Here is a 12,500-nt window from a genome sequence, read left to right on the forward strand (position 1 = left end):
CCCCCTCTCTGATCCTCCCATCCTTGGCTGCGATGCTGTTTGGGTTCACCTGAGACAAAAAAAGAGAAAGTTCTGAATATGAGTGAATTAGCCATCTCTCTCCTCTCTCTGTCTGCTTTAGTGCCTGCTGCCTGCCTGCCTGCCTGTTTCTCTGTCTGTCTGTCTGTGTGTCTGTGTGTATGTGTGTATGTGTTTGTCTGTCTGTCTATGTGTGCGTGTGTGTGCGTGTGTGTATGTGTGTGTGTGTGTGTGTGTGTGTGTGTCTGTGCTTACATAGACACACACACACTGACGCGCGCACACACACACACATACACAAACACGCACGGACATAGCAAGACACACACACACAGTCTCAGTAACACCCACACACAGTCGTCTCACCTCCCCGATATAGATACCCAGATCCTCCTCTTCATCGGTCCTGTAGCATACAGTCAGGCCCAGCTTGTCCTGTTGGCTGGATTTGTACAGCTCCACCTCCTGGAGGGAGGACAAAACAGAAGTTTGAAACTGAGGGGGAAACACCAGGGCCAGAATATCACACCCATACAGGGAATATCACAGCCTTACAGGGAATATCACAGCCTTACAGGGAATATCACACCCATACAGGGAATATCACACCCTTACAGGGAATATCACACCCATACAGGGAATATCACAGCCTTACAGGGAATATCACAGCATTACAGGTACTATCACAGCCTTACAGGGAATATCACAGCCTTACAGGGAATATCAAACCCATACAGGGACTATCACAGCCTTACAGGGAATATCACAGCCTTACAGGGAATATCACACCCATACATGGAATATTACAGCCTTTAAGACCTGACTTGACAAAGTTCTGAGCTCAATCAGTTGCTGGGAACCAGACAAGCTCTGCTGGGCTGAACGGACTCCTCTCGTTCTGGATTGTCTCGTGCTCTCACGCTCTCACACTCGTTGTATATACAGGGGTTGTCTTGTGCTCTCACGCTCTCACACTCGCTGTATATACAGGTGTTGCTCTGCCAGTGCGACTCTCACCTCGTACTCCAGATCGTCTGTCCGATCCACTTCATGTCGGCTGCCATCCAGATAGTCAGTGGGGTCGTAGTACTCATGATCCAGAGGAGCACTGGAACACAAACACACACAAACACACACACAAACAAACACACACAAACACACACACACACACAAACACACGCACATACACACGCACACACACACACATGGAACATGCGTGTGTTACGTGTGGTGTGCTGCGTGCGTGACGTGTGTGTGTTTACACACAACGTGCGTTGTTCAGTAATCTCAAATTTGAGTAAAACTTCATAGAGTCCAATGAAAGCTGTTAAATAATGTTCCCTTGTTAACATATTGAATTCCACACCCTCTATATAGAATGAACTCACTCAGCTTCATAGAGTCCAATGAAAGTTGCTGAATAATGTTCCCTTGTTAACATATTGAATTATACACCCTCTATATAGAATGAACTCACTCAGCTTCATAGAGTCCAATGGTAGCTGCTGAATAATGTTCCCTTGTTAACATATTGAATCACACACCCTCTATATAGAATGAACTCACTCAGCTTCATAGAGTCCAATGAAAGCAGCTGAATAATGTTCCCTTGTTAACATATTGAATCACACACCCTCTATATAGAATGAACTCACTCAGCTCCATAGAGTCCAGTGAAAGCTGCTGAATAATGTTCCCTTGTTAACACACCACTTTGGAGTTTTATCCATATAGTGACCTAACATGAACTCTGATGCTACTGTACTAGTGTTATGGCTTCTGGTACAGACTTTTTTTGGCTATATCATTTTGAGGAGAGAGGGAGATAGGAGAGGAGAGAGAGGGGATCCGTCCCCCCCTTCGTTACCCCAAGAGGGGGAGAGAGCGGGGAGATGAGGGAGAGAGTGCAGAGAGGGAGAGGGGAGAGGGGATGAAAGGGGGAGATGAGTACAGGGGAGAGGATAGAGGGAGAGGAGAGCAGGGAGATGAGGGGGAGAGAAGGAGAGGGTGGAGAGGGGAAGAGAGCGGGATAGAGGGGAGGGGAGGGGAGAGAGGGGGTCAGGGAAGGAAGAGAGGGAGAGGTCAGGGGTACTCACACACATGGTGTATATTTACAGTACAGTAGCCTGCAGTGTACACACACTGCATTGATTCAGACACACACACACACACTGCATGACTCACACACACACACACACACCACACACACCCACACACACACACACACACACACACACACTGCATTGTATAAACAGTGCATTGACTCACAGCTCTGCCAGTGAGTATGGCTCGATTGCAGGGGGCAGGGGTGGGGAGGGGGGTCTCAGTTTGCTCAGAGCCATGATGTGTTCGAAGGTGATGTCAGTCTGGGTTCCGCTGTCAATAAAATCCTGCAGCGCCCCGCCCCCAACCGCACCCCCTTTGCTCCTTGGGCTGCGTCTCAGGACCTGGATGACAAGGGGGTCCCTGGAGCTGCGCAGGACTTCAAGAGTCTGCTGCTGGGAGAGACGAGACAGCTCCTTCCCATTCACCTGGGAGAGAGAGAGGGAGTTCGGGAGGGGCAGGAGAGGGGAGAGAGGGGAGCGAGGGGAGAGGGGGAGAAAAGGATAGAAGGAGAGGGAGAGAGGGGGGAGAGAGGGAGAAGAAGGGAGAGAGAGAGAGAGAGAGAGGTAGGGAGAGAGAGAGAGGGAGAGAGGGGGAGAGAGAGAGAGAGAGAGAGAGAGAGAGAGATAGAGAGGAGAGGGGGAGAGGGGGAGAGAGGGGGGGCGGGGGCACCTCTCTCCCTCTCCCCGAATTCTCCTTCAGAGAGACAAAGGAGAGAGAAAGAGAAAGAGAGAGAGGAGAGAGAGAGGGAGAGAGAGGGAGAGAGGGAGAGAGAGAAACACTGTCTTCCTCTCCCTACCTCCCTCCACTCATACCCTCACTTTTTCTCTCTATCTCCTCTAGAGAGAGGAGGGGAGAGGGGAGAGAGTGGGGAGAGGAGAGGGGAGAGAGAGAGAGAGAGGGTGAGAGGGGAGAGAGAGAGTGGGGAGAGAGAGAGGGGGAGGGAAGAGGGAGAGGAGAGGGAGGGGCAGGGAGACAGATAGACAGGTTAGCCAATGCTGTGATATTTCGCCATTCCTGTCTATCAATGTATTTAGAACAATGTGCAATATCTGACTGGTCATATTAACTGGTATAAGAGACAGGACTGGCTGGTCATATTAACTGGCATAAGAGACAGGACTGACTGGTCATATTAACTGGCATAAGAGACAGGACTGACTGGTCATATTAACTGGTATAAGAGACAGGACTGACTGGTCATATTAACTGGCATAAGAGACAGGACTGACTGGTCATATTAACTGGTATAAGAGACAGGACTGACTGGTCATATTAACTGGTATAAGAGACAGGACTGACTGGTCATATTAACTGGTATAAGAGACAGGACTGACTGGTCATATTAACTGGTATAAGAGACAGGACTGACTGGTCATATTAACTGGCATAAGAGACAGGACTGACTGGTCATATTAACTGGCATAAGAGACAGGACTGACTGGTCATATTAACTGGCATAAGAGACAGGACTGACTGGTCATATTAACTGGCATAAGAGACAGGACTGACTGGTCATATTAACTGGCATAAGAGACAGGACTGACTGGTCATATTAACTGGCATAAGAGACAGGACTGACTGGTCATATTAACTGGTATAAGAGACAGGACTGACTGGTCATATTAACTGGCATAAGAGACAGGACTGACTGGTCATATTAACTGGTATAAGAGACAGGACTGACTGGTCATATTAACTGGCATAAGAGACAGGACTGACTGGTCATATTAACTGGCATAAGAGACAGGACTGACTGGTCATATTAACTGGTATAAGAGACAGGACTGACTGGTCATATTAACTGGCATAAGAGACAGGACTGACTGGTCATATTAACTGGTATAAGAGACAGGACTGACTGGTCATATTAACTGGCATAAGAGACAGGACTGACTGGTCATATTAACTGGCATAAGAGACAGGACTGACTGGTCATATTAACTGGCATAAGAGACAGGACTGACTGGTCATATTAACTGGCATAAGAGACAGGACTGACTGGTCATATTAACTGGCATAAGAGCCAGGACTGACTGGTCATATTAACTGGTATAAGAGACCAGAATGACTGGTCATATTAACTTCCACATTGTTGTTTCAATAAAAAATAAATATATTTTAAGAAATTAATATATTCGACAAAAATGTCAAATGAATGTGTTGTGAATGGCCTTATCAGACAGGAGGGGGTTGAGCTGTCTCTCTCTCTCTCTCTCTCTCTCTCTCTCTCTCTCTCTCTCTCTCTCTCTCTCTCCTCTCTCTCTCTCTCTCTCTCTCTCTCTCTCTCTCTCTCTCTTCTCTCTCTCTCTCTCTCTCTTTCTCTTTCCTCTCTCTCTCTCTCTCTCCCTGCAGTATTTAACGCTCAGCGTGCCACAGAAATAAACAGCTTGAGTGCAACACACTGTACATCTTAATATGTCAGGAGAGCGAGAGAGAGAGCGAGAGAGAAAGAGAGAGAAAGAGAGAGATAGAGAGAGACAGAGAGAGAGAGAGAGAGAGAGAGAGAGAGAGAAGAGAGAAAAAGCTGCCAGGTTGCTATAGAAACAGCATCACAGCTTAAATGACACAAGAAGGACAGTCTGAAAAAAACAGACACACACAATGTACAGAGAGAAGTGTCTCTCTTTAAAGGAGTGCTGACCATCTTTAAAATCCCTTCTCTCACCTCTCAGTAGCTTTATTAACAGGATCACTGGTCCCTCTCTTTAAAGGAGCGCTGACCATCTTTAAAATCCCTTTTCTCACCTCTGATTAGCTTTATTTTTCTTCGGCAATGCGTGATATGTAAGCTAGTGATATAATGTGAGAGAACTCTGCTTCCAGACAGACTCCACACCATGACAAGCCAGGGAGCACTCTGAGATACGCACAGCACAGCCATGGGAAAAGCGTGGGGGGGGAATCCTGTGTGAATTGAGTGAGGTGAGAGCTTCAGTACATGGATACTACTGCTTGCTGCAATTAATAGTGATTCCACGAGAGAGGAAACGAGTGTCGAGTTTCACTAATGAGATCCAGCCACCGGCAAGACAAACACGCCGCGCCATTAATTAATTTACAAGCTCGTTAGTGGCAGAGCGACGCTACCCTGCACTGCCTCTGGGCTGCAGAATAAAATAAACAGGGTTAACTAACCCTTATAAAAATGTCCTACAGTGAAAGCACAGCACAGTGTAAAAAAGAAAAAAGCATAGGGAAGCATTGTAAAGCACAGAAAGGTCTGAGAAAGCATAGGGAGGCATTGTAATGCACAGAGAGGTGTGGTAAAGCATAGGGAGGCATTGTAAAGCACAGAGAGGTCTGGTAAAGCATAGGGAAGCATTGTAAAGCACAGAGAGGTCTGGTAAAGCATAGGGAAGCATTGTAAAGCACAGAGAGGTCTGGTAAAGCATAGGGAAGCATTGTAAAGCACAGAGAGGTCTGGGAAAGCATAGGCAAGCATTGTAAAGCACAGAGAGGTAGTGGTAAAGCATAGGGAAGCATTGTAAAGCACAGAGAGGTCTGGTAAAGCATAGGGAAGCATTGTAAAGCACAGAGAGGTCTGGTAAAGCATAGGGAAGCATTGTAAAGCACAGAGAGGTGTGGTAAAGCATAGGGAAGCATTGTAAAGCACAGAGAGGTGTGGTAAAGCATAAGGAGGCATTGTAAAGCACAGAGAGGTCTGGTAAAGCATAGGGAAGCATTGTAAAGCACAGAGAGGTCTGGTAAAGCATAGGGAAGCATTGTAAAGCACAGAGAGGTCTGGTAAAGCATAGGGAAGCATTGTAAAGCACAGAGAGGTCTGGGAAAGCATAGGCAAGCATTGTAAAGCACAGAGAGGAGTGGTAAAGCATAGGGAAGCATTGTAAAGCACAGAGAGGTCTGAGAAAGCATAGGGAGGCATTGTAATGCACAGAGAGGTCTGAGAAAGCATAGGGAGGCATTGTAATGCACAGAGAGGTGTGGTAAAGCATAGGGAGGCATTGTAAAGCACAGAGAGGTGTGGTAAAGCATAAGGAGGCATTGTAAAGCACAGAGAGGTCTGGTAAAGCATAGGGAAGCATTGTAAAGCACAGAGAGGTGTGGTAAAGCATAGGGAAGCATTGTAAAGCACAGAGAGGTGTGGTAAAGCATAGGGAGGCATTGTAAAGCACAGAGAGGTGTGGTAAAGCATAAGGAGGCATTGTAAAGCACAGAGAGGTCTGGTAAAGCATAGGGAAGCATTGTAAAGCACAGAGAGGTCTGGTAAAGCATAGGGAAGCATTGTAAAGCACAGAGAGGTCTGGTAAAGCATAGGGAAGCATTGTAAAGCACAGAGAGGTCTGGTAAAGCATAGGGAAGCATTGTAAAGCACAGAGAGGTCTAGTAAAGCATAGGGAAGCATTGTAAAGCACATAGAGGTCTGGTAAAGCATATGGAAGCATTGTAAAGCACAGACATTTCATTCCTCCCCCTCCCTCTCGCTCTCAAGATTAATGACAGGGCCACACTAACTCACAGGAATGCATTTCCTGTCTCTCTCTCTCTCTCTCTCATGTTCCCTCTCTCCTCAGGAGTAGGGTTGTAGAGCAGTAGGGGGAGGTGAGAGCCATTCGAGAGTCTCTAAGAACGTGGGAGTGTTGGGGTGTTGATGAAAGGAGGGATGAGTGGGGAGCGGAGAGTAATTAGCGTTGAGGGACTGTAGGCGTTAGAGTGTTGAGTGCCCGGCGAGCAGTAAGGAGGGATTAGAGGGTTTTAGTGAGAGAGAGAGAGAGGAGTAGAGGGTCAGAGGTAGGGAGGTGGAGTGAGGAGGGGGTGAAGAGGAGAGGAGGCCGAGATGAGGGCAGAGAGGGGTGGACACTCTCCCTAAGTGAGTTGCTTGAGTGGTTCAGGTAGTTTGCTAAGCGACCAAGTTAGGAGGAGGAGGGCCGAAGGATGAAAAGAGAGGAGGAGTGTCTACCGAGGGTAGAAATAGTAAGGAGAGGGCTGGAGAGACTCGAGGTGCATCCTGGTGGGTAGGACGGGATGTGCAGGTTAGCGGGAGCAGAGAGAGCGAGGGCTGTTCTCTCTCTCTCTCTCTCTCTCTCTCTCTCCCTCTCTCTCTCTCTCTCTCTCTCTCTCTCTCTCTCTCCTCCCCCTTGCGAGGGGAGATTGGAGCGTTCCGAAGCGGGAGAGGCATTGAGGCGAAGTGAGAGCAGAGTGAGGAGGAGTCATCAGTGGAAAGACTGACTGCTGAGTCTGACTCTCTCTCTCTCTCTCTCCCCCTTTTGTTTTCTGAAAAGGACGACTCAAACTGACGTAAATAGCCATCAGGTTTTTATCTCCTTCCTTCCCATCTTCCTTTTTTCTCTCTCCCTCTCATGTCTTTTCCTTCTTTCCATTCCCTGTCTCTCTATCTGACCCGACTGCTTCCATTCAATGCACTGAAAATATTCCTCTCATTTTTCTCATCCCTGTCTCTTGATTTATGAAGGCGTGACGCTATCTTCATTCAATAAGCAGAAAGGCGTTCGCTCACGACAGTAATGAAGGTTGAACTCCGACCCCACATTAATCACATGACGGCAGTCATGTTTAACGGGCTTGAAACAAGATAAGCGAGACCATGACTCCCGAAGCGAGACCATGAGGCACTCAGTCAAGCAGACAAGACTGGAGCCTTCATCAGTGTTATTACTGAGGTGAAACTAGAAGAGGCTGAGTCAAGCAGACCAGTGTTTGGGCTCTAGTGCCTTCATCAGTGTTATTTAAACTAGAAGAGACTGAATCAAGCAGACCAGTGTTTGGGCTCTAGTGCCTTCATCAGTGTTATTGAAACTAGAAGAGACTGAGTCAAGCAGACCAGCGTTTGGGCTCTAGTGCTTCATCACTGTTATTGAAACTAGAAGAGGCTGAGTCAAGCAGACCAGTGTTTGGGCTCTAGTGCCTTCATCAGTGTTATTGAAACTAAACTGAGTCAAGCAGATCAGTATTTGGGCTCTAGTGCCTTCATCAGTGTTATTGAAACTAGAAGAGACTGAGTCAAGCAGATAAGCATTGGGGCTCTAGTGCCTTCATCAGTGTTATTGAAACTAGAAGAGACTGAGTCAAGCAGACCAGCGTTTGTGCTCTAGTGCCTTCATCAGTGTTATTGAAACTAGAAGAGACTGAGTCAAGCAGACCAGCGTTTGGGCTCTAGTGCCTTCATCAGTGTTATTGAAACTAGAAGAGACTGAGTCAAGCAGACCAGCGTTTGGGCTCTAGTGCCTTCATCAGTGTTATTGAAACTAGAAGAGGCTGAGTCAAGCAGACCAGCGTTTGGGCTCTAGTGCCTTCATCAGTGTTACTGAAACTAAACTGAGTCAAGCAGACCAGCGTTTGGGCTCTAGTGCCTTCATCAGTGTTATTGAAACTAGAAGAGGCTGAGTCAAGCAGAGCAGCGTTTGGGCTCTAGTGCCTTCATCAGTGTTATTGAAACTAAAGAGACTGAGTCAAGCAGACCAGCGTTTGGGCTCTAGTGCCTTCATCAGTGTTATTGAAACTAGAAGAGACTGAGTCAAGCAGACCAGTGTTTGGGCTCTAGTGCCTTCATCAGTGTTATTGAAACTAGAAGAGACTGAGTCAAGCAGAGCAGCGTTTGGGCTCTAGTGCCTTCATCAGTGTTATTGAAACTAAACTGAGTCAAGCAGACCAGCGTTTGGGCTCTAGTGCCTTCATCAGTGTTATTGAAACTAGAAGAGACTGAGTCAAGCAGACCAGTGTTTGGGCTCTAGTGCCTTCATCAGTGTTATTGAAACTAGAAGAGACTGAGTCAAGCAGACCAGCGTTTGGGCTCTAGTGCCTTCATCAGTGTTATTGAAACTAGAAGAGACTGAGTCAAGCAGACCAGCGTTTGGGCTCTAGTGCCTTCATCAGTGTTATTGAAACTAGAAGAGACTGAGTCAAGCAGACCAGCGTTTGGGCTCTAGTGCCTTCATCAGTGTTATTGAAACTAGAAGAGAGTGAGTCAAGCAGACCAGCGTTTGGGCTCTAGTGCCTTCATCAGTGTTATTGAAACTAGAAGAGACTGAGTCAAGCAGAGCAGCGTTTGGGCTCTAGTGCCTTCATCAGTGTTATTGAAACTAAACTGAGTCAAGCAGACCAGTGTTTGGGCTCTAGTGCCTTCATCAGTGTTATTGAAACTAGAAGAGACTGAGTCAAGCAGACCAGTGTTTGGGCTCTAGTGCCTTCATCAGTGTTATTGAAACTAGAAGAGGCTGAGTCAAGCAGACCAGCGTTTGGGCTCTAGTGCCTTCATCAGTGTTATTGAAACTAGAAGAGGCTGAGTCAAGCAGACCAGCATTTGGGCTCTAGTGCCTTCATCAGTGTTATTGAAACTAGAAGAGACTGAGTCAAGCAGACCAGTGTTTGGGCTCTAGTGCCTTCATCAGTGTTATTGAAACTAAACTGAGTCAAGCAGAGCAGCGTTTGGGCTCTAGTGCCTTCATCAGTGTTATTGAAACTAGAAGAGACTGAGTCAAGCAGACCAGCGTTTGGGCTCTAGTGCCTTCATCAGTGTTACTGAAACTAAACTGAGTCAAGCAGACCAGCGTTTGGGCTCTAGTGCCTTCATCAGTGTTATTGAAACTAGAAGAGACTGAGTCAAGCAGACCAGCGTTTGGGCTCTAGTGCCTTCATCAGTGTTACTGAAACTAGAAGAGACTGAGTCAAGCAGACCAGCGTTTGGGCTCTAGTGCCTTCATCAGTGTTATTGAAACTAGAAGAGGCTGAGTCAAGCAGACCAGCGTTTGGGCTCTAGTGCCTTCATCAGTGTTATTGAAACTAGAAGAGACTGAGTCAAGCAGATCAGCGTTTGGGCTCTAGTGCCTTCATCAGTGTTATTGAAACTAGAAGAGGCTGAGTCAAGCAGACCAGCATTTGGGCTCTAGTGCCTTCATCAGTGTTATTGAAACTAGAAGAGACTGAGTCAAGCAGACCAGCGTTTGGGCTCTAGTGCCTTCATCAGTGTTATTGAAACTAGAAGAGGCTGAGTCAAGCAGACCAGCGTTTGGGCTCTAGTGCCTTCATCAGTGTTATTGAAACTAGAAGAGGCTGAGTCAAGCAGACCAGCGTTTGGGCTCTAGTGCCTTCATCAGTGTTATTGAAACTAGAAGAGACTGAGTCAAGCAGACCAGCGTTTGGGCTCTAGTGCCTTCATCAGTGTTATTGAAACTAAACTGAGTCAAGCAGACCAGCGTTTGGGCTCTAGTGCCTTCATCAGTGTTATTGAAACTAGAAGAGGCTGAGTCAAGCAGACCAGTGTTTGGGCTCTAGTGCCTTCATTAGTGTTATTGAAACTAGAAGTGGCTGAGTCAAGCAGACTAGCGTTTGGGCTCCAGTCCCTTCATCAGTGTTATTGAAACTAGAAGAGACTGAGTCAAGCAGACCAGCGTTTGGGCTCTAGTGCCTTCATCAGTGTTATTGAAACTAGAAGAGGCTGAGTCAAGCAGACCAGCGTTTGGGCTCTAGTGCTTCATCAGTGTTATTGAAACTAGAAGAGGCTGAGTCAAGCAGACCAGTGTTTGGGCTCTAGTGCCTTCATCAGTGTTATTGAAACTAGAAGAGGCTGAGTCAAGCAGACCAGCGTTTGGGCTCTAGTGCCTTCATCAGTGTTACTGAAACTAAACCGAGTCAAGCAGACCAGCGTTTGGGCTCTAGTGCCTTCATCAGTGTTATTGAAACTAGAAGAGACTGAGTCAAGCAGACCAGCGTTTGGGCTCTAGTGCCTTCATCAGTGTTATTGAAACTAGAAGAGGCTGAGTCAAGCAGACCAGCATTTGGGCTCTAGTGCTTCATCAGTGTTATTGAAACTAGAAGAGACTGAGTCAAGCAGACCAGCGTTTGGGCTCTAGTGCCTTCATCAGTGTTATTGAAATTAGAAGAGGCTGAGTCAAGCAGACCAGTGTTTGGGCTCTAGTGCCTTCATCAGTGTTATTGAAACTAGAAGAGACTGAGTCAAGCAGACCAGCGTTTGGGCTCTAGTGCCTTCATCAGTGTTATTGAAACTAGAAGAGGCTGAGTCAAGCAGACCAGCATTTGGGCTCTAGTGCCTTCATCAGTGTTATTGAAACTAGAAGAGACTGAGTCAAGCAGACCAGCGTTTGGGCTCTAGTGCCTTCATCAGTGTTATTGAAACTAGAAGAGGCTGAGTCAAGCAGACCAGCGTTTGGGCTCTAGTGCCTTCATCAGTGTTATTGAAACTAAACTGAGTCAAGCAGACCAGCGTTTGGGCTCTAGTGCCTTCATCAGTGTTATTGAAACTAGAAGAGACTGAGTCAAGCAGACCAGTGTTTGGGCTCTAGTGCCTTCATCAGTGTTATTGAAACTAGAAGAGGCTGAGTCAAGCAGACCTTAGATTGGGCTCTAGTGCTTCATCAGTGTTATTGAAACTAGAAGAGGCTGAGTCAAGCAGACCAGCGTTTGGGCTCTAGTGCCTTCATCAGTGTTATTGAAACTAAACCGAGTCAAGCAGACCAGCGTTTGGGCTCTAGTGCCTTCATCAGTGTTATTGAAACTAGAAGAGACTGAGTCAAGCAGACCAGCGTTTGGGCTCTAGTGCCTTCATCAGTGTTATTGAAACTAGAAGAGACTGAGTCAAGCAGACCAGCGTTTGGGCTCTAGTGCCTTCATCAGTGTTATTGAAACTAGAAGAGACTGAGTCAAGCAGACCAGTGTTTGTGCTCTAGTGCTTCATCAGTGTTATTGAAACTAGAAGAGACTGAGTCAAGCAGACCAGTGTTTGGGCTCTAGTGCCTTCATCAGTGTTATTGAAACTAGAAGTGGCTGAGTCAAGCAGACCAGCGTTTGGGCTCCAGTGCCTTCATCAGTGTTATTGAAACTAGAAGAGACTGAGTCAAGCAGACCAGAGTTTGGGCTCTAGTGCCTTCATCAGTGTTATTGAAACTAGAAGAGACTGAGTCAAGCAGACCAGCGTTTGGGCTCTAGTGCCTTCATCAGTGTTATTGAAACTAGAAGAGACTGAGTCAAGCAGAACAGAGTTTGGGCTCTAGTGCCTTCATCAGTGTTATTGAAACTAGAAGAGACTGAGTCAAGCAGACCAGAGTTTGGGCTTGTGATGAGTCAAAGGGGTTTCGGTCTGCAATTCAGCCTCCCAACAGTAGAAGGCATCAAACCAACTCGGGACTTCCCTTACCAAGGTCTTGTGACCATGGCAAAAGTCATCTTTTTGAGGGGCGGCACCTTGGTGAGGGGCGGAAGTACGAGTATGTAAATTCCAGCCACTGGAGTCAAGTGAAGTTAAGGATACCTGTCAGTCTGGGATTGGTGATCCACTGACTACCGGGACGGGGTTTGCATACTAAAGGGAACGTGCTACTGTGTTCGGGGTTGGTCCTGAGGAATAGAGGCGGGTTAAAAAAGGCTCGAGGGAAGTACGTGCG

The 12,500-nt window shown here is 47.0% G+C and overlaps 1 protein-coding gene and 1 long non-coding RNA gene across 2 annotated transcripts in view; both read right to left on the bottom strand.

Annotated features, from left to right (window-relative positions):
• Positions 1 to 1,159, bottom strand: part of LOC121328386 — a 1,173-nt gene extending 14 nt beyond the window's left edge. The window contains exons 1-3 of the long non-coding RNA XR_005951676.1: positions 1,036 to 1,159; positions 385 to 483; positions 1 to 49 (exon numbers count right to left, since the gene is read on the bottom strand). The exon at positions 1 to 49 is cut by the window's left edge and continues 14 nt beyond it. This is a non-coding gene — a long non-coding RNA (uncharacterized LOC121328386). The remainder of the gene's footprint in view (positions 50 to 384; positions 484 to 1,035) is intronic.
• A 1,123-nt stretch (positions 1,160 to 2,282) lies between these two features.
• LOC121328970 (PDZ domain-containing protein 4-like) overlaps positions 2,283 to 12,500 on the bottom strand; it is a 21,760-nt gene continuing 11,542 nt past the window's right edge. The window contains exon 2 of the mRNA XM_041274126.1: positions 2,283 to 2,549. Coding sequence (XP_041130060.1) covers positions 2,283 to 2,549 — 267 coding nt within the window. The remainder of the gene's footprint in view (positions 2,550 to 12,500) is intronic.

This window comes from Polyodon spathula, chromosome 16 (assembly GCF_017654505.1).
Source record: "Polyodon spathula isolate WHYD16114869_AA chromosome 16, ASM1765450v1, whole genome shotgun sequence".
NCBI lineage: Eukaryota > Metazoa > Chordata > Actinopteri > Acipenseriformes > Polyodontidae > Polyodon > Polyodon spathula.